The 22,478-nt window shown below is 40.3% G+C and overlaps 2 protein-coding genes across 2 annotated transcripts; both read right to left on the minus strand.

Moving 5' to 3' along the window:
• Window positions 1–1,053: 1,053 nt before the first annotated feature.
• Window positions 1,054–3,277, minus strand: LOC139374724 (high mobility group protein B2-like). Its single transcript, XM_071115839.1, has 5 exons — window positions 3,190–3,277; window positions 2,248–2,409; window positions 1,921–2,072; window positions 1,655–1,829; window positions 1,054–1,569 (listed from the first exon to the last, which is right to left on the minus strand). Exons 2-5 carry the CDS (start codon window positions 2,395–2,397, stop codon window positions 1,399–1,401), a joined length of 648 nt encoding a protein of 215 aa, XP_070971940.1. The 5' UTR covers window positions 2,398–2,409; window positions 3,190–3,277; the 3' UTR covers window positions 1,054–1,398.
• Window positions 3,278–7,788: 4,511 nt separating this feature from the next.
• LOC139374725 (scrapie-responsive protein 1-like) lies at window positions 7,789–20,931 on the minus strand. Its single transcript, XM_071115840.1, has 3 exons — window positions 20,796–20,931; window positions 9,470–9,727; window positions 7,789–8,775 (listed from the first exon to the last, which is right to left on the minus strand). Exons 2-3 carry the CDS (start codon window positions 9,715–9,717, stop codon window positions 8,721–8,723), a joined length of 303 nt encoding a protein of 100 aa, XP_070971941.1. The 5' UTR covers window positions 9,718–9,727; window positions 20,796–20,931; the 3' UTR covers window positions 7,789–8,720.
• Between the last annotated feature and the right edge of the window lie 1,547 nt (window positions 20,932–22,478).

Here is a 22,478-nt window from a genome sequence, read left to right on the forward strand (position 1 = left end):
TGCAGTTCCCTCAGACCATCTGTGCCCTATTGACTTGTTAGCTGGTAACCACAAGGTCTACAACCAAAGGTGAAAGTCAACCTTTACAGTGAGCTAGTCTGATCGGGCGGCAGGTAACCTAGTTAAGAGCGTTGGACTTGTAACCAAAAGGTTGCAAGAGCGAATTCCTGAGCTGACATGGTAAAAAAATCTGTCGTTCTGCCCCTGAACAAGACAGAACAGGCTGTCATTGAAAATAAGAATGTTAACTGACCTGCCTAGTTAAAGGTAAAACATGAGTTTATACAGAAAATATATAAATGCAACGATTAAGATTTGTTCATAAGATCAGTCAATTGAAATAAATGCATTAGGCCCTAATCTATGGATTTCACATATGCATCGGTTGATCAGAAAACCAGTTGGTATTATCTCCATTGCAGAGATCAGAATGTTGGCGAGTATGCAGACAATGGAAGAACTGGGACATTTTCAGCTTACTGGCAGTGTACAGATCCTTGAAACATGGCACAACGACGGGCCTTGATCTTAACACTGTGCATTTCATTGCCCATACCAGCAAACCCCTTTATACCGTGTGGGAGCTGGACTTGGCTTAGGGTAGAGAAGTGAACATTGAGGGGTTGCTAGACTGACAAGAGTGCAGTTGGGCATTCCTGCTAACTTGAGTGGCATTGTGTTGACAAACTGCACATTTGACCGGCCTTTAATGTATTGTTTAATATGCCACATGACAGGTGGATGGATTATGTTGGCAAAGGAGAAATGCTCCCTAAATGGGTAAATAGATGTTGTTCAATATACTTCATGAATTGCCTGAGTATTAAGCTATATCATTTAAGTTTTAGTGCAATTTAATAGGTCACTACCTTGAAACTATTAGCTAACCAACATGGAGTACATTTTGCTTTTACACAGCCAATTCAGATTTTTCTACCAAGCGGGCTTTTAAATGATCAGCTCTGAAAGACCCGTTAGTGGGTAGAAGAAAAAAAACATTGAATTGGACTAATCTAACTTGTCATCAACAAGGCAAGGAAGTTAATCATAATATACAAAACAAAATTTTATTATAAAAAGAAATCATTCTACACTGAAACTCCACGTTAAAAATGGGTCGCAAACGTCTACACATTTTCTTGTATTTCTTAAAAACGGCAGTGGAAACAATATCAATATAGGGCGGAAAAGAACATGCCACCATCCAAAGACAAAACAAGCAGTGCTTTGAGAATAAGGAGCTGTTAATTTACAAGACAGCACAATATGACCCCTGTATGCATTATTGCAGCCATTGCACATCACTGTACATGTTCTGAAAAATCCAAAATGCTATAAATGTTACATTGTAAGGTTCACATTGTTTTGCAAATACTCCAGCTCAAGTTTCCAGGCAGTTTAGTCATCATCCTCGTCATCCTCCTCTTCCTCATCATCCTCCTCCTCCTCTTCGTCATCATCATCGTCATCATCATCCATGGGCGCTGCCTTCTTGCCAACAGCTGGCCTGCCAGGGCCACTCTTAGCAGTTGCGCCTGCGCCTCCCTTAGCCTTGTAGGCAGCAACATCCTACAACAAAAATGGACTTGGTTTCATGAGTCTCCTACAACGGTTCTAGTGAGTCATGATAAATGATAGTTGGAGTGGACCTTACCTTCTCATACTTTTCCTTCAGCTTGGCGGCCTTTGCTTCGTGTGGCTGCTTATCTTTGGGAGTCTGCTTGCCCCACAGCAGACCCAGCTGCTTGGCGATGTCTCCAATGCCCATGCCTGGGTTATCAGCCTTGATTCTTCCACGGTGTTCAGCACAGAACACAAAAAATGCAGAACTATTGGGGATAGAATGTTGAGAACACATTTAGTTCCAAAATCTGAACAGAACACTACAGAAATCAATAGTTGTATAGGTGGAGTACTTACGGTGGCCTTTTGGGGGCATTGGGGTCCTTCTTTCTCTTTCCTGCTGCCTTAGATCCCTTAGGGGGCACATAACCCTTCATGTCCTTGTCATAACGGACTTTGTCACCCTTGGCCATGTCCTCAAACTTCACCTTCTCTTTTGCAGACATGGTCTGGAAAAGAGAAAAACTGCATTAGTCACACCACTCATTGCAGCATCCATGTTGCGCTAAATCCCCACCATTTGATACATTGATTTGCTAACTGTTTCGTAGGCACGCTTTGCCCCGCCCTCTGCCCCCCCGGAAAAAACAACTTTTACATGGCGGCCGCTTAGTCAGAACTTACCCTCCACCTCTCTGAGCATTTCTTTGAGAACTCGGAAAAGTTCACTGAAGTTCCTGGGTGTTTTTTCTTGTGTTCTTCCCGGCACGTCGCAACAAAGAACGCATAGGAAGAAGTCTTTCCCTTCGGCTTATTAGGATCTTTACCTGGCATGGCTGCTATATTCTGAAAAGGGGAAAAAAATATTAAGCCAAAATTGATTAAAATCAAAATATATAAATAACGGTTAAATGTATGTTTTCGGATGGTACCACCGAGTAAACGAGCCACAAATTACTCCACGGACAGCCCAAGGACGCGAAACCACGTTAATCCGATTGAGTTCCTGCTTCATTGTGGCTATACGGCTAGGACAATAAGCGTCCCTCCATTTTGTTTCCCGCCTAAACCAAGTCTCCCAACAAATGCAATAAGTAGGATCAAACCATTTAAACATTGATAAATTGGGTCATCAGAATGATACCCGTTAGTCAGAAATAAAGACCGAAAGGCTACCTAAACCATTTCTGCAAGGCTGATCAAAGTTCGTCTAGTAACGACGCTAGCTAGGCTAGCTCAATGGCAGCAAGTATGGAATGCATCGTGCAACATCACCAACTACCTAGCACGATGTTAGCATGTTATGTCTGAAAGAAGTACCCAAAAAGTATTTTCTGTACGGAAAACTTTTAAAATGTTCCTTGTCATACTGAACATTCTTGGCTACGAGCAGAACAATACATTCTGTAAAAATGTGTTAGGGCATCAAGTTAGCTAGCTAAATAGTAACTGCATCACAGCGCGCCATTCCCAACTTCGCTGGCTTAGTTGAGTAAAATAGTTAACCACATATTCTTCAGTAAGCATTTGAGAGGTTTTTCCTTAAGTTCAAAAGCATTCCAAAAACAAACGTAACATGTAGAAAATCACGAAAGATTTGATAGGTGTAGAAGTTCTCTTACTCACCTATTATCCAGCCACACAAGTACAATGAGTGCCAATGTAAAGTCCTTCGCACTGTTTTGTGAGTGGGAGACAGTTCGCACAAACTTGATTAAATGTTTTTAGAGCTCCTCCCGCTTGTCATATACGATTGGCTGAAATTACACATTTCAATTTGAATCTGGGACGCAGGGCATGAACGGTGTTTGGATTGGCTGAAGGTCTATATTTTGAGACTATCACGGTTGTCTGTGGTGGCTTAATGAAAAACTCATGTGATTGGCCGGAGTGGGGATTTAAAATAGACGGCGCCAAAAGCCTAAACGCTTTGAAGGGGGTTGTGTGTTGGATGCCCGTTTCCACTGGATCAGTGCTATCCAAGATCATTGGGACGTCCCTACGCTAACCTTAACTATTAACCTACCGTAACTATTTAAAATGTTAACTGCAATGGGGGTGATAGTGACGTCTCAAGGATCATATTAACAGGATCCTTTGCCACTGCTAGCCCGTCAGATAATTAAGGAAACAATAGAAATGAACATTGATGAAAAAAAAACACAATAAAATGTTTGAGCTGCGAGTTAACAGATGTCAGTAATCAAGGTGAATGATCATGAAATTAAACTACAATTTACCAAAAAATAAATAATATTAAGCCAATCAGATTTGAGCAACAACATGCGCAGACATTTGAGCTAGATTTCAAATGCAATGCATATAACATATATGTATGTATTCATGTAAGGTGTAAAACTTTTTCAATATTTCAGACAGTGTTACAACGTTACTACAGAAAGACCCCACAAAGCCATTGATACGTTTTGCCTGAGTTCTTATACATGCTCAAATGTTTCCATGTGCAAGTGTCCATCTAGCCAGTGAGAAATGTAACAGCAAGCTCCACCATAACCGTAGAACAAGAGCACAAAGGCCAGCAGGGGAACAGCTGTCAGCTGCGTGCAGATGCGACCCCAGTGTGCTCCCACGCTTTGTGTTGTACTACCGAGCCGCAGACATTTTAGCAATGTCTCTGCAAAATAAAGCCACGCCACGCGACTGAAGCTTTTGTTTTCAAACAGTCTTAAATCAGGATATCATTGCAATATTGGCCTAGTAGTAGCTTTATATGGCCTAGTTAAGCCTATAGCCTAGCCTAGTGTTGCAGCCTGGTCTCATAGACTAGACGTAACATAGTATATGTAAATCCGGGTCACGCAAATATGTTACTTTTGGTATGCTTACATAAGACACATTTTTGCTTAAGGCAAAAACGGGTAGGGTATAATGCGAAAGTATAGCAACCCAAAGGTTGTGAGTTCGAATCTCATCGTGAATCATTTCAGCATTTTAGCTAATTAGCAACTTTTCAACTACGTACTACTTTTTAGCTACTTTGCAACTACTTAGCATGTTAGCTAACCCTTCCCCTAAACCTAACCTTAACCCTTTTAACTAAAACTAACTTTATCCCTTTAATCTAACTCCTAAACGTAACACTAACCCCTAGCCTAGCTAACGTCAGCCAACTAGCTAACATTAGCCACCTAGCTAGAATTCATTGCCTATCATATGTTTTGCATATTCATTTCACAAATTCATAACATATTGTACGTTTGCATTTGTTAAATATAATATGAATTGTAACGCGTAACATATCATACAAAATGGGTGATGGACATCCACAAATTAATACATATCATACGAAAATAAACATATCCATACCAGATAGAGGGTACATAATAATACATAATGCTCTGAGACCAGGTTGCAGCCAGCATGATAAATTTCCCCTAATCGATCATTCCAGCAATCATTACAACAGACAAGTCTGTATATTCTCACAAATTGATGTACATTATCGCAGCATCAATGTGTGTTTGCTAGCTACTGTCCCAATATCCTTAGCTGTAATTTCAGATAGACCTACTAGGCAACATACCTGAGCTATTTTGATGCATCAGCAATAAATGTACCCATTTTATAACTAATTAGTCCAGGTGTGTGGCGAGCTCGAGCTTGGTGGTCTATTGTTGTGGTCAGCTTTATAGATTTACTACGTTAAAGTAGTAGTCCAATGTCTAAATAATTTATGGAAAACTTCTCCTTGCTCTACACTCTTAGAAAAAAGGTGTTATCTAGAACCTAAAGGGGTTCTTCGGCTGTCCCCATAGGAGAACCCTTTGAAGAACCCTTTTTGGTTGCAGTTAGATCCCTTTTGAGTTCCATGTAGAACCCTTTACACAGAAGGTTCTACATAGAACCCAAAATAGTTCTACCTGGAACCAAAAGGGGTTCTACCTGGAACCAGAAAGGCTTCTCCTATGGGGACAGCCGAAGAACCCCTTTGGAACTATTTTTGTAAGAATGTAAGCCTAAAAGAAACCTATGGCACTTCTCTTGAAAAATGAAAAGGGCCTACTTTGTTGCTAGCATTAGCAATTTTCAGCCATCTTCACTGTTGTTCTCTCAGTCAGGCTGCTTCATGGTAGAAACTAGGTGGTAGCCTATACAGTTACAACCTGAAGTTACTTTTTTGTAGCAGATTAGGAGAATTTATGCAGCAGGTCAGGATAATTAAGCTAGCAGGTTAGGGGATTTAGGAAAGGTTAGAAAAAAGTTTAGAGTTAGCTATAATGCTCTGCTAACCGGTTATGCTTTTGAAAAGTAACTTCCGGTCGTAGCTGTACTCCATCAAGCCACAACTCTGCTTCATTCCTCCTGTTCTGTTTAGCTTTCTCACAGCCAGGGCCTCAGCAGAACTGGAGCAGTTCAGCTCAAACCGGTTTAAGTGTGTCAGGAGGAGAAAAAAGTATACAGTGTTGTTGGGGTTGTATGTCAAGATTTATTGTGAGTGTCTTTTCTCCTGCAGGCCTCAGCTGCTCAAGTGTCAATGAGGCTGAGCGTCCATGTTGCCACTATGTTGAATGCCGCCATAGCAGCTGCACTTGGAGAGGAAGATTCCTAGAAGGTCCAAGGATCTCCCAGTACAGTAAAGTTTTTTTATTCTCATTCCATAGCACCAAAATAGTAGTATGCTTATGTTATGACATAGTAGGCCCTTGTTTACGCTTGCCAACAAGTGACTAACATTAATTATAATTAGGTTGGTCCTTACATTTGTCCTATTTCACACATGTACAAGTGTGTATTATGCACGTGTACATTGGAAATTAGCTTTTTTTTTGTTGCATATCCCACTCCCCCCAAGTCAAACTTGGAGCGTGGGGTCACAGCCAAGGATAAGCCATTATTGACGGCAACCTTGGAGCAATTAGGGTTAAGTGCCTTGCTCAACGGCACAGACAGATTTTTAATCTGGTCGGCACAGGGATTCAAACCAGTGACCTTTCGGTTTCTGGCCCAACACTTTTAACCGATAGGCTACCTGCCAACCCAGAGGCCTACACCAGTAGCTGGGAAAATTGGAAAGTCACAATTAAGCACTGTAAAAAAAATATTGGGGCAGAGGTGAATTTGTGGCTAACTTATAGTAAATGTGGACAAATAGTATACCAAATGGTTAGATATCAAATGAAAGATAAGGCCACAAGACAAAATATGTAAAGTAGATGCTCAAGTTTTCCTTTCTAGCCTCAACAACACAGCCGTTCTCAACCAGCCCCATAGTGAAAGCACATAGCCTCACAAGCAAAAGGAGCTGACAAGACAATCAGCATTAGCATAAAACTGTAAGCCCCCCAGTTGTTTACCAAATGGGCCCAACTGACAAAACACCCTTTCACATACTCACTGGACACGAGATCCTATTCATACTGGATCCTCATTGTGGGAAGCAGATGACTTTATCCACAGGGTGTCAAACATAGGTATTAAAGGTGGCAGGAGAGTGCAGGCTCGATTCCTCTCCAATTACCATCCCCAGTGCTGAGTTTTTCGCACTAGTTACATTGCAAACAGTGGATTGATTTGTCTCAACTTGTGTATGATTTTAGACATAGGGGAAAAACAGGTTAGCAGTTTATGGGTGGTTTATGTGTGTTCACTTTGAACTGAGGGCTGAAGTCCTTTGGGCTCCCGAGTGGCGCAGCGGTCTAAGGCACTGCATCTCAGTGCTTGAGGCGTCATTACAGACACCCTGGTTCGATTCCAGGCTGTATCACAACTGGCTGTGATTGGTAGTTCCATAGGGCGGGGCATAATAGGACCAGCGTTGTCCGGGTTTGGCCGGTGTAGACCGTCATTGTAAATAAGAATTTGTTCTTAACTGACTTGCCCAGTTAAATAATGGTAAATATATATATATATACATATACATATAATGATGAAATGCATTTGTGCGATTTGACATCCTTCACTGTGGGCCTATTCTACAGTTACTGGAATCTATTATCATCGACTGTACAGAATAGGAGAATAACAGTGAATCCGTGAAAACATCCTACCCACTCAAGAGCCTTAATTCAGTTTGTTTACATAGAGCAGTAGAGCAATCTCTTCTAATTACGACAATATGAATCAGTGATGTTTTGCAACTGACTGACAAAAGCAACTTTATCAACAACAAACTGAAACATAACAAGCTCACAAAGGAAACATGAGGAAACCTAACGTGGTTTCATGATACAACAAGTAAGGCCTGCAGGCAAAATAACACTCAAACCGATCTGTTTATTAATATTCTCACATACAATGTTGTAATTGACATAAAATCATTGGATAAGTACAGGGAGATGTCATGGAGCAGTAGAACAACTTGTTTAAACAGCTTCACCGGTCTAGGTGATCTGTAAGTGCTATGTTATTCACATTTTGCATTTACATTTTAGGCATTTAGCAGACGCTCTGATCCAGAGCGCCTTACAGTTAGTTAGGCCTAGTGACACACACAATACTATAATCCTTTTGCAAAGACATTTACAATACAGTTGTACAGCCTACTTGTTTCAGCCATGTAAAATCATGCTTCATAGGCTCATCACAACATCACATTTTATGATCCTGCTGACATTTACGGCATTTAATAGCCTTGAATATAAAATGCCATGTCTCTCAAGAATGGCATACTATTAACTATTGAATTATATTTTTTGGATGTGCACACTCGTGGTATTACTGTACTACGACTATTGCCAAATAGTGAGATCTGTTTACGTTTGGGTGTAGATAATGGGGAGTGTCACATCATTGCAAATGCCAAATGAAGGGTCTGCCAAGTCAGATATACAAGTGTTGAACTGTAGACTTGGCAAAGGAGGGACACGGGCTGCATTTATTGAATTGTCTTCACAGATAATAAATATACTGGGTGCTGTATTTGAGACTGAAAATAATGCATTTTATTTGTAGGCCCAAGTATTGTGAAAGATGGGCCTCTTTTTTTCCCAGCTTCAAAGCTTGTGCTTTTGTTTTAGCTACAGCCTTTCTGAACTTGTCGTTGTTGTAGCTGTCTCCAAGTGAAGAATGAAATGCATGTCATTCTGTAGTCCGGAATGGATGGGCCCATCCCCCTTGGCCCCATTTACTCTTTACTCTTGTTTCAATTCAGAAGATTGCACCGTCCGTGTTCACTGTCCATTCAAACGACTGATGGCTCAGATGGTTTTGCATGGAATTATAAAGGAGATTTTGGGTCCAAAGAAGACATCCCTGGAACAAAATAAAAATAAAAAATAAACATGTGTTTAGTATTTTGCCCTATTAGCCTGGAATCCAAGATTATGGTAAACTGTCCATGACTTTCTAGTGGATGGACCATGTGATTCAGGAGAGAATGGCCTAGTTAATGAAGGGAGCATCTAGTCAAGAATGGCATTATTTTCAATTGATAAACTGATAAACTGTGATTGCAAACTGATAAGCTCCCTGTATCTGTTTGATTTCCAGGCATATAGTGCCTCTTTAAAGGAAAAACGATTGTCTGTAGTCAACAGCTGACTAAAAACAGAGCCAAAATGCATAGGCCTAGCCGTAGTGTATTTGCATTACATGAGCAAAGGCCATGATGTAAAAACAGCACGATTTACCTTTTAACTGACCAGTGAAACAAAAGTCAACTCCACATCACAGCTCACTGCACGGCAGCAGGCACACGTGCCTGACTGTATTAATAGGTTGCTTATGATAATCACAATGTAGGCAGTGTTCACTGGGCAGCCTGTGACTGGATCCAATTCGTTTCCAACTATAATTGGCGCCTAACTGCCTGCCGGCCTCTATTCGGCCTCCAGTACACATAACAGCACCACAGAGCCGTCCACTGTTCCAGAACTGTATTAACATAGACTGTATATGTGTGCTGAACATGGGCGCCGCCTACTGGAGGAGAATGGAATTTCTGTACCTTGGGCAGCAGAGGAGCTCACTGAAGTTACAGTAGCACACCATGTCGCATTTGTTCCCCTCCCAGAAATGGTTCTGCAGGGAATCGATGGGTCGCATGGTCGCAACTCCGTTGGAGATGCCAACATTGCGACAGTCCCTGCCCTTCAAGACTTTCTTGTAGCAGGACCAGCGGTTTGATGGAATGGCCTCGCTGCCCATTGCCAACAGTCCAACCAAGAGAATAGCAGCAATGAGTAGTGCCTTCATTTTGATCAAGCTGTAAATAGGATGACATAATGTTTATAATTGGTTAGAATGTCTCCAAGGTCACCCCAGTCATTAATATATAAATACGTTTTAACATTAACTACAAATCCAACCCACAAAAAAATATATTCCCGTTAGAGCCATAGGCATGGTCTGAGTTCTAGTGAGGTTCAGAGGGGGTGGAGGGACATTTTTTGAAAGTTGAAGTTCATTTATTGCATTTCTATCAAATAAAACAAATCTAAAATGCTATTTGGAGAAGAGCAAATACAGACAAATATGTACCCAGCCAACATGTTAGTTCTACAATTTGCCACTACACATTAACTCAGCACCGAGATGAAAACCTTCAATATGTACAGAGGAATCTGTTAGAATATTTATTTATTTATTAACAAAACACAAACAAATATGTTTGCTTTGCAGAACTTTTTATTGCAATGTCCTGCAATTCTACACATTTTGCTTTGAGCTGTGGGGAAATGTTTTCAGTTTAAAAGCTAATTTCCTGCAATTGTACACACTTTGCCATGACTTATGCCATGTTAAAGATATACATTCCCACACATAGAGGACCTGCATGGTTCTGGTACCGGTTCCGACCGACACTTTTGTTTATAAAATTGATCTGTGGACACCATAGATCGAAAAGGCTTGCATCGAGCGGTAACGCGGGTTCATAGCAACTCATTAGTGTATCTCTTCCGCCTGTGTGATTTAGGACAGAGAGGAAGACTTTGGAAACACATTGGAAAGAATTAACACAAAAAAAACAGAGCAAACTAGAATGCTATTTGGCCCTAAACAGAGAGTACACAGTGGCAGATTACCTGACCACTGTGACTGACCCAAACTTAAGGAAAGCTTTGACTATGTACAGTTTCAGTGAGCATAGCCTTGCTATTGAGAAAGGCTGCCGTAGGCAGACATGACTCGAAACTGAGCTGCACTTCCTAACCTCCTGCCCAATGTATGAACATATTAGAGACACATATTTCCCTCTGATTACACAGATCCACAAAGAATTCGAAAACAAACCCAATTTTGATAAACTCCCATATCTACTGGGTGAAATACCACAGTGTGCCATCACAGCAGCAATATTTGCGACCTGTTGAAACAAGAAAAGGGCAACCAGTGAAGAACAAACACCATTGTAAATACAATCCAAATGTATGCTTATTTATTTTCCCCTGTACTTTAACCATTTGTACATTGTTACAACACTGTATATGTACATAATATGACATTTGTAATGTCTTTATTGTTTTGAAACTTCTGAATGTGTATTGTTTACTGTTAATTTTTATTGTTTATTTCACTTTTGTATATTATCTACCTCACTTGCTTGGGCAATGTTAACACATGTTTCCCATGTCAATAAAGCCCCTTGAATTGAATTGAAGAGGAACATAGATGCCCAACTCCGCGGAAAGATGTCTCATTTCAGTAGGTGGCGTTTTTTCGTTGTTTCGCCCACCAAGCACGAGTTTTTATATGAAAGTCAATGAGAGAGTGTTGAATTTGGTCAACCAAAACATGTATGGCTTATTTGCTACGGTAGGTTTATTTAATCCAATAATTGTTCCCTAATGCTTAAATTGTTACGAGTGTACTGATATAAGTAGGGCACGTGACATCCCGGCAAGTTTGAGAAAAAACACTTTATATGGTTGTTGTCTCGAGATGGCTATGCATATTAATTTAATGAGGCCAATCGTGTAGCGTCTGTCTCCATTGAATACAGGCAGTTGACGTCAACAACCCTCATCGAATTTTCAAAAGCGATAACAATAATTAGATGTATCCACCAATCCAAAGAAAGAATAGGCGGGATCTAGACGGCACACTATGCCGCTTTGTGGACAACGGCTTCCATTGTTAGGACAGCGAGACATGTGTCTTGTCAGTATATCCATAATCTTCGTTTAAGATGTGAAATCTGACACCACTTGAAGCCGGGATGTCCCTTCTACCATTTCATTCGCTCTTCCGACTGTCCATCAACTCCTGTCTAAACCATACATCACAGCCGCTGACAAAGCACATGCCTTAAAATCCTGACGTCGTAGCGCAACAGGTTAGTGGTTTCGTCGCTCGAGCATATTCAGAGATCGGTTTATAACCAACTTTATCACAGTAATCTAAAAAGATTAATAGATTTTAAACAAAAAAAAACACTTTTTGTTTGTCCTAGACAGACAATAGTAAGATGGAAGGCGAGTTCAGGAAGCCAAGCTCTCTTGTGTGACGTTCACAGCGGTGGGGGCAGACGTTTTGATCAAGAGAGACCCGCATATTTGATATAATACTAGACATACAAATATGTATTTTTTACAGTTATAAGGAAGGTGAAATCTTATAGTTATTATTTGTATAATTTCATTATACTATATTTCAAGCATTATTCATACAGTTTTGTTGAATAGGAAATACATACAAAATAAGAATCATATTTTTACTTGTGTACTTGAGCTTGTGTCCTCAAAAGTGACTACACTTCCAGCAATTTATAACTATTTTTATCAGAAAGGTGAGCTTTCAACCTTTCTTGGAGTAGGCAGCATTACTTATGACCCTCTCATGATAAATAATTTGTTTTTGGGATTACATAGATGACATTTTACATTACATTTAGTTACATTTAAGAGATATGATATCTGAGTGAGTGTGAATAATAAAATCAATTGGGGCCCCCTGGAGGTCAGGGTCCCTGGTCACATAATTCAGCCATGATTACTAAAAGTTCATATAGCTGGCTAGACTAATTTGACTAATTTACCAATCTTCAAAATGTTAACTGATAAGGACTAACTGAGCAGACAGAACCAGGTTTTCCTCTAGGATTTTGCCTGTGCTAAGCTCCATTCCGTTTCTTTTTATCCTGAAACCCCCATGCCCCCCAGTTCTTAACTATTACAAACATACCCATAACATGTCGAATCAAATCAAATAACATTTTATTAGTCACATGCGCTGACTTACGAGTCTCTAACCAACAATGCAGTTAAAAATAATACAGATAAGAATAAGAAATAAAAGTAATTAAAGAGCAGCAGTAAAATAACAATAGTGAGACTATATACAGGGGGGTACCCGGTACAGAGTCAATGTGCTGGTTAGTTGAGGTAATATGTACAGTTGAAGTCTGAAGTTTACATACACTTAGGTTGGAGTCATTAAAACGTTTTCACTCCACAAATGTCTTGTTAAGAAACTATAGTTTTGTTAACAAACTATAGACATCTACTTTGTGCATGACACAAGTCATTTTTACAACAATTGTTTACAGACAGATCATTTCACTTATAATTCACTGTATCACAATTCCAGTGGGTCAGAAGTTTACATACACTAAGTTGACTGTGCATTTAAACAGCTTTGAAAATTCCAGAAAATTATGTCATGGCTTTAGATGCTTCTGATAGGCTAATTGACATCATTTGAGTCATTGGAGGTGTACCTGTGGATGTATTTCAAGGCCCACCTTCAAACTCAGTGCCTCTTTGCTTGACATCATGGGAAAATCAAAAGAAATCAGCCAAGACCTCAGAAAAAAACATTTTAGACCTCCACAAGTCTGGTTCATCCTTGGGAGCAATTTACAAACGCCTGAAGGTACCACGTTCATCTGTACAAACAATAGTACGCAAGTTTAAACACCATGGGACCATGCAGCCAACATACCGCTCAGGAAGGAGACGCGTTCTGTCTCCTAGAGATGAACGTACTGTGTTGAAAAAAGTGCAAAACTATCCCAGAACAACAGCAAAGGACCTTGTGAAGATGCTGGAGGAAACAGGTACAAAAGTATCTATATCCACAGTAAAACAAGTCCTATATCGACATAACCTGAAAGGCCGCTCAGCAAGGAAAAAGGCACTGCTCCAAAACCACCATAAAAAAGACAGACTACTGTTTGCAACTGCACATGGGGACAAAGATCATACCTTTTAAAGAAATGTCCTCTGGTCTGATGAAACAAAAATAGAACTGTTTGGCCATAATGACCATAATTATGTTTGGAGGAAAAAGGGGGAGGCTTGCAAGCCGAAGAACACCATCCCAACCGTGAAGCATGGGGATGGCAGCATCATGTTGTGGGGGTGCTTTGCTGCAGGAGGGACTGGTGCACTTCACAAAATAGATGGCATCATGAGGAAAGAAAAGTATGTTGATATATTGAAGCAACGTCTCAAGACATCAAGTTAAAGCTTGGTCGCAAATGGGTCTTCCAAATGGACAATGCCCACAAGCATACTTCCAAAGTTGTGGGGAATTGGTTTAAGGACAACAAAGTCAAAGTATTGGAGTGGCCATCACAAAGCCCTGACCTCAATCCTATAGAAAATATGTGGGCAGAACTGAAAAAGCGTGTGCGAGCAAGGAGACCTACAACCTGACTCAGTTACACCAGCTCTGTCAGGAGGAATCAGCCAAAATTCACCCAACTTATTGTGGGAAGCTTGTGGAAGGCTACCCAAAACGTATGACCCAAGTTAAACAATTTAAAGGCAATGCTACCAAATACTAATTGAGTGTATGTAAACTTCTGACCCACTGGGAATGTGATGAAAGAAATAAAAGCTGAAATAAATAATTCTCTCTACTATTATTCTGACATTTCACATTCTTAAAATAAAGTGGTGATCCTAACTGATCTAAGACAGGGAATTTTTACTAGGATTAAATGTCAGGAATTGTGAAAAACTGAGTTTAAATGTATTTGGCTAAGGTGTATGTAAACTTCCGACTTCAACTGTACACGTAGTTAGAGTTATTAAAGTGACTATGCATAGATGATAACAACAGAGAGTAGCAGCGATGTTAGGGGGGGGGGGGGAGGTGCAATGCAAATAGTCTGGGAAGCCATTTACTTAGAAGTTAAGGAGTCTTATGGCTTGGGGGTAGAAGCTGTTTAGACGCCTCTCCGACCTAGACTTGGTGCTCCGGTACCACTTGCCGTGCGGTAGCAGTGAGAACAGTCTATGACTAGGGTGGCTGGAGTCTGACAATTTTTAGGGCCTTCCTCTGACACCACCTAGTATAGAGTTTCTGGATGGCAGGAGGCTTGGCCCCAGTGATGTACTGGGCCGTTCGCACTACCCTCTGTAGTGCCTTGCGGTCAGAGGCCGAGCAGTTGCCATACCAGGCAGTGATGCAACCAGTTAGGATTAGAGGTCAACCGATTAATCGGAATGGCCGATTAATTAGAGCTGATTTCAAGTTTTCATAACAATCGGTAATCTGCATTTTTGGACACCGATCAGGGCCGATTTGTAATGTATTTCCTCCTCTTCGTCTGAAGAGGTGTAGCAAGGATCGGACCAATACGCAGCGTGGTAAGTGTCCATGTTTTAATAGAAAAGACTGAACATGACACAAATACAAAATAACAAAGTGAAACAGAACCGAAACAGTCCCGTGTGGCCTGACACAGGAAACAATCACCCACAAAATACCCAAAGAATATGGCTGCCTAAATATGGTTCCCAATCAGAGACAACGATAGACACCTGCCTCTAATTGAGAACCAATCTAGGCAACCATAGACTTACCAAAAAACTTAGATTGGATACACCCCCATAAACATACAAACCCCCTAGACAAGACAAAACACATACATCACCCATGTCACACCCTGTCCTAACCAAAATAATAAAGAAAACAAAGAACACTAAGGTCAGGGCGTGACACGATTACATTGCACTCCACGAGGAGACTGCGTCGCAGGCTGACTACCTGTTAAGGAGCCAAGGTAAGGTACTTAAACTTATCTTATTAAAAACAATCGTTCTTAACATATTCACTAGTTAACTACACATGGTTGATGATATTACTAGTTTATCTAGCTTGTCCTGCGTTGCATATAATCGATGAGGTGCCTGTTAATTTATCATTGAATCACAGCCTACTTCGCCAAACGGGTGATTTAACAAGCGCATTCGCGAAAAAGCACTGTCTTTGCACTCATGTGTACCTAACCATAAACATCAACGCCTATCTTAAAATCATTACACAAGTATATATTTTTAAATCTGCATATTTAGTTAATATTGCCTGCTAATATTAATTTATTTTAACTAGGGAAATTGTGTCACTTCTCTTGCGTTCTGTGCAACAGAGTCAGGGTATATGCAGCAGTTTGGGCCGCCTGGCTCGTTGCGAACTGTGTGAAGACCATTTCTTCCTAACAAAGACAGCCAACTTTGCCAAACGGGGGATGATTTAACAAAAGTGTATTTGCGAAAAAAGCACAATCGTTGCACAAATGTACCTAACCATAAACATTTCTTAAAATCAATACACAGAAGTATGTATTTTTTAAACCTGCATATTTAGGTAAAAGAAATTAATGCAGACAATATTAAACTAGGGAAATTGTGTCACTTCTCTTGAGTTCATTGCACGCAGAGTCAGGGTATATGCAACAGTTTGGGCTGCCTGGCTCTTTGCAAACTAATTTGCCAGAATTTTACGTAATTATGACATAACATTGAATGTTGTGCAATGTAACAGCAATATTTAGACTTATGGATGCCACCCGTTAGATAAAATACGGAACGGTTCCGTATTTCACTGAAATAATAAATGTTTTGTTTTCGAAATGATAGTTTCCGGATTTGTCCATATTAATGACCTAAGGCTTGTATTTATGTGTGTTATTATATTATAATTAAGTCTATGATTTGATAGAGCAGTCTGACTGAGCGGTGGTAGGCAGCAGCAGGGTTGTAAGCATTCATTCAAACAGCACTTTACTGCGTTTTCCAGCAGCTTTTTGCAATGCTTCAAGCATTGCGCTGTTTATGACTTCAAGCCTATCAACTCCCAAGATTAGGCTGGCAATACTAAAGTACCTATTAGAACATCCAATAGTCAAAGGTATATGAAATACAAATGGTATAGAGAGAAATAGTCCTATAATAATTACAACCTAAAACTTCTTACCTGGGAATATTGAAGACTCATGTTAAAAGGAACCACCAGCTTTCATATTTTCTCATGTTCTGAGCAAGGAACTTAAGCGTTAGCTTTTTTACATGGCACATATTGCAGTTTTACTTTCTTCTCCAACACTTTGTTTTTGCATTATTTATATCAAATTAAACATGTTTCATTATTTATTTGAGACTCAATTGATTTTATTGATGTATTATATTAAGTCTAAAAATAAGTGTTCATTGTTCATTCAGTATTGTTGTAAATGTCATTATTACAAATATATATACATAAAAATCGGCCGATTAATCGGTATCTGCTTTATTTGGTCCTCCAATAATCGGTATCAGCGTTGAAAAATCATAATGCTCTCGGTGGTGCAGCTGTAGAATCTTTTGAGGATCTGAGGACCCATGCCAAATATTTTCAGTCTTCTGAGGGGGAATAGGTCTTGTCGTGCCCTCTTCACGACTGTCTTGGTGTGCTTGGACCATGTTAGTTTGTTGGTTATGTGGACACCAAGGAACTTGAAGCTCTCAAACTGCTCCACTGCAGCCCCGTCGATGAGAATAGGGGCGTGCTCAGTCCTCTTTTTCCTGTAGTCCACAATCTCCACAATCATGTTGAGGGAGAGGTTGTTGTCCTGGCACCACACGGCCAGATCTCTGACCTCCTCCCTATAGGCTGTCTCATTGTTGTCTGTGATTAGGCCTACCACTGTTCTGTCATCGGCAAACTTAATGATGGTGTTTGAGTCGTTCCTGGCCGTTATGAGTCATGAGTGAACAGAGAGTACAGGAGAAGACTGAGCACACACCACTGAGGGACCCCTGTATTGAGGATCAACGTGGCGGATGTGTTGTTACCTACCCTACCCTTCCAGTTGCAGAGGGAGGTGTTTAGTCCCAGGGTCCTTAGCTTATTGATGAACTTTGAGGGCATTTGAGGGTGTTGAATGCTGAGCTGTAGTCAATGAATTACATTCTCACATGGGTGTTCCTTTTGTCCAGGTGGGAAAGGACAGTGATTGCATCATCTGTGGATCTCTTGGGGTGGTATGCAAATTAGAGTGGGTCTAGGGTTTCTACGATAATGGTGTTGATGTGAGCCATGACCAGCATTTTAAAGCACTTCATGGCTACAGACATGAGTGCTACGGGTCGGTAGTCATTTAGGCAGGTTACCTCAGTGTTCTTGGGCACAGGCACTGTGGTGGTCTGCTTAAAACATGTTGGTATTACAGACTCGGACAGGGAGTGTTTGAAAATGTCAGTGAAGACACTTGCCAGGTGGTCAGCACATGCTCGCAGTACATGTCCTGGTAATTCATCTGGCCCTGCGGCCTTGTGAATGTTGACCTGTTTAAAGGTCTTACTCACATTGTCTGCGGAGAGCGTGATCACACAGTCTTCCGGAACAGCTGGTGTTCTCATGCATGTTTCAGTGTTATTTGCCTCGAAGCGAGCATAGAAGTAGTTTAGCTTGTCTGGTAGGCTCGTGTCACTAGGCAGCTCTGGGCTGTGCTTCCCTTTGTAGTCAGTAATGGTTTGCAAGCCCTGCCACATCTGGCGAGCATCAGAGCCAGTGTAGTATGATTGTATTGACGCTTTGCCTGTTTGATGGTTCGTTCGAAGGCATAGCAGGATTTCTTATAAGCTTCCAGGTTAGAGTCACGCTCGTTGAAAGCGGAAGCTCTAGCCTTTATCTCGGTGCGGATGTTGCCTGTAATCCATGGCTTCTGGTTGGGGTATGTACGTACAGGCACTGTGGGGACGACGTCATCAATGCCCTTATTGATGAAGACAAAGACTGATGTGGTGTACTCCTCAATACCATCAGAGGAATCCCGGAACATATTACAGTCTGTGCTCGCAAAACAGTCCTGTAGCTTAGCATCTGCTTCATCTGACTACTTTTTTATTGATCTAGTCCCTGGTGCTTCCTGCTTTAATTTTTGCTTGTAAGCAGAAATCAGGAGGATAGAATTATGGTCAGATTTGCCAAATGGGGGGTGGGAGAGCTTTGTATGCGTCTCTGTGTGGAACAAAGGTGGTCCAGAGTTTATTTCCCCCTCTGGGTGCACATTTGTTAGTTTATTTGCATTGTTTGTAACTTATTAGCCACCACTATGCTTGAAAATATGGAGAGTGGTACACAGTAACATGTTGTATTGGATTTTCCCCAAACATAACACTTTGTATTCAGGACAAAAATGAATTGCTTTACCAAATTTCTTTGCAGTATTACTTTAGTGTGTTGTTGCAAACAGGATGCGTGTTTTGGAATATTTTCTTCTGTACAAGCTTTCTTCTTTTCCCACTGTCAATTAGTGTCAGTGTCACACTGTCAATTAGTGTCAATTAGTGCCACACTGTCAATTAGGTTAGTTGATCCATCCTCAGTTTTCTCCTATACAGCCATTAAACCCTGTAACTGAAGTCCCTGGGTCGTTTCCTAAGTTAGGAAGGACACCTGTATCTTTTTAGTGACTGGGTGTATTGATACACAATTTAAAGTGCAATTAATAACTTCACCATGCTCAAATGAATATTCAATATCTATTTTTTAATTTTTAATTTTATCCACCAAAACCTCCCAGGTCTTTGTGGGTGAATCTGTGTTTCAAATTCACTGCTCAACTGAGGGAGCTTACAGATAATTGTATGTGTGGGTTTCATAGATGAGGTAATCATTCAAAAATCATGCTTAACACTATTATTGTACACAGAGTGAGTCCATGCAACTTATTAGGTGACTTGTTAAGCACATTTTTACTCCTGAACTTATTTAGGCTTGCCATAACAAAAAGGTTGAATAGTGTTTGACTCAAGTCAGTTCAACTTTAAATATTGTATTAATTTGTCAAATAAAAAATATAGAAGTCCACTTTGACATTATAGGGCATTGTGTGTAGGCTACTGACCAAAAGAAAATCCAAATTGTATAAATGTTAAAGTCAGGCTGTAACTCAACTAAATGTAGAAAAAGTCAAGGGAGGTGAAAACTTTCTGAAGGCACTTTAAGTAGGACCCTGATTCACAAAGTGTTATGACGTTGTTGATTGTAGAATTTGATCCTAGCATAAGTTGGACATCCTCTATAACATTTTTCAATTTGCAACAATATTGATACTGGACATAAATATTGCATTCGTCTGTTATTTCAAATATTGGTGGATATATACAGCCTATTTGCTATGTGCTTATGTCACTAAATAATTCAACCTTGTGCTTTAAATAGATTCAATATTATTTGCATTTAAATTATATTACCATAACACAATTATTGGAAAGATTTCCTCGGTACAATGATTGAGGTCTTATAAACTTCAATACTGTACATTGCAGTTATAACTAGTGCTGAGCAATTAACCGAAATGTTGGTTAAATTATTTGAATTCCATTTCGTTCGTTTTTTCTGTGAGGTCAATGCACAAATTGCAGTTTCTCGATAGATAAGTCAGATCCAGCCTGAACTGTGTGATGTAGTAGGGAGTTGTAGTTTCCAACATGCTAATATCCTACATATTTCAGAGCGTAAATCAAATTAATTAACTCCAATGACCACAATCCACTGCGCATCTACTTGTCCTGTCTATCTTTCTTTTGTGCCTGCAAAAAATATAAACGGCAGAAGAATGCGCGATTGTGAGGGGATTTAGAGAGCAGCTGATGCTTGACAGGGTATCGCTACCTGAAAAACATTGATCTAAGTGATTTATAGTTCGTGTTCAGTCATAACAGTATGCCTTATTTACTCTGAAGAGATACAAATTAGTGATTTTGTCAGACAGCATATCCAGCAGCTCTAAAGAGATGAGATGATGACTTGGAATTAAATAATACAATCATAAAATAAAACAAACGAAATATACACAATAACTGAAATATGTTATTAAAGTAATGTAAATATATTATGGTTAATAAGTGATAAGCAGTAATGGACAGTCACTACCATCATGGTACTTTTATTAATTGTTTTATTCTGTGTTGTTACAGCATTCAACCCAAATAATCGAAAGCAAAATCGAGAACGATTGATTCTTTATTAATAATCGATTTATAATAATTAATGCTCCCCATCATTATTATATTTCCAATTACATAACATTATCAGCTGATTAAATTAGCCCCTACCTTATTTAGTGCTCTCCTCAGGAACGGCAGTAGCTTCTGACCCGTTTTCATTGGGTACATTTAGTAAGTAGAAAACAGAAAACAGAGGAGTCTTTATCCCTACTCTACCCCATGCTAAGAGTATGACCATCTCTCCCCTCTCTCCTCTCAGCCTGTAAACCAGAGAAATATCCAAGGGCATTGATTAAGTCCACATGCCAGGACGGTACAGGGCTAAGAAAGGAGGCCAGCATTGGGGAGTGATCCAAACCAAACCTCTCAGTCTCAGACAGATTTAGTTCATATATGCTGTGGAAAAGTACATGAACGGGTCTGAATCATGGTTTTACAGTCTAGCGGACAAGCAGCGTTTGTTCACATCCAGAATAACGTATAACACCAATTTAGCAGGCTTGAAGTAGAAGGCTATATTTTTAGTAAAGGTGTTTTCAACGTGTTTTTATTTTATTTTAATTGGTTGTATATCAGCCATTTTACATTTCAATAGACAACCATCCAAGAGTGAATGAATGAATGCCTGATACTGAATGTTGCCTTTCACTGAAACTCTCTAAAGCATCTGAATTGCTGTGAGTGTTGCAATCAGATGTGGTGGATGCTCGTACTGTTTAAATGGAGTGTCTGTCTGGGTATAATGAAATGCAAGTGATGCATGCAGTAAATGAACCAGTTGGAAGGGAAATGCAAGTTTCTCTATAGCTATAACCTTTGGCTTGACTTGGCTCCTTTCCTTGTTGACACGCAGAGGAGCTCCACTGACTGCTGATAGAGCTGGTTGGCTGTGAAAGTATCCGTCACAGCCAAATTTAATCATCTACTTTGTGTGTTAAATTAATTGCTTCTTATTGGACGGCAGCACAGTTTTATCCATTGCAGTTTCCACTTTAAACAAATCAAGCGGTATTTACTTTGTGTTATACAGCTACCGAAAACAGAGAAATGGCCTTTCGGGCTCTGAAAGCATAGGTACTCAATAAATGATGGCATTTTGCGGTTGACGCTTAATCAAATCAAATCAAATGTATTTATATAGCCCTTCTTACATCAGCTGATATCTCAAAGTGCTGTACAGAAACCCAGCCTAAAACCCAAAACAGCAAGCAATGCTGGTGTAGAAGCATAGTGTCTAGGAAAAACTCCCTAGAAAGGCCAAAACCTAGGAAGAAACCTAGAGAGGAACCAGGCTATGAGGGGTGGCCAGTCCTCTTCTGGCTGTGCCGGGTGGAGATTATAACAGAACATGGCCAAGATGTTCAAATGTTCATAGATGACCAGCATGGTCAAATAGTAATCACCACAGTAGTTGTCGAAAGGTGCAGCAAGTCAGCACCTCAGGAGTAAATGTCAGTTGGCTTTTCATAGCCGATCATTAAGAGTATCTCTACCACTCCTGCTGTCTCTAGAGAGTTGAAAGGTAGCACGTCCGGTGAACAGGTCAGGGTTCCATAGCCGCAGGCAGAACAGTTGAAACTGGAGCAGCAGCACGGCCAAGCAGCACTGGGGACATCAAGGAGTCATCATGCAAGGTAGTCCTAAGGCATGGTCCTAGGGCTCAGGTCCTCCGAGAGAGAGCAAGGAAGAGAGAATTAGAGAGAGCATACTTAAATTCACACAGGACACCGGATAAGACAGGAGAAGTACTCCAGATATAACAGACTGACCCTAGCCCACCCGACACATAAA

The sequence above is a fragment of the Oncorhynchus clarkii genome, chromosome 19, assembly GCF_045791955.1.
Source record: "Oncorhynchus clarkii lewisi isolate Uvic-CL-2024 chromosome 19, UVic_Ocla_1.0, whole genome shotgun sequence".
Classification (NCBI taxonomy): Eukaryota; Metazoa; Chordata; class Actinopteri; order Salmoniformes; family Salmonidae; genus Oncorhynchus; species Oncorhynchus clarkii.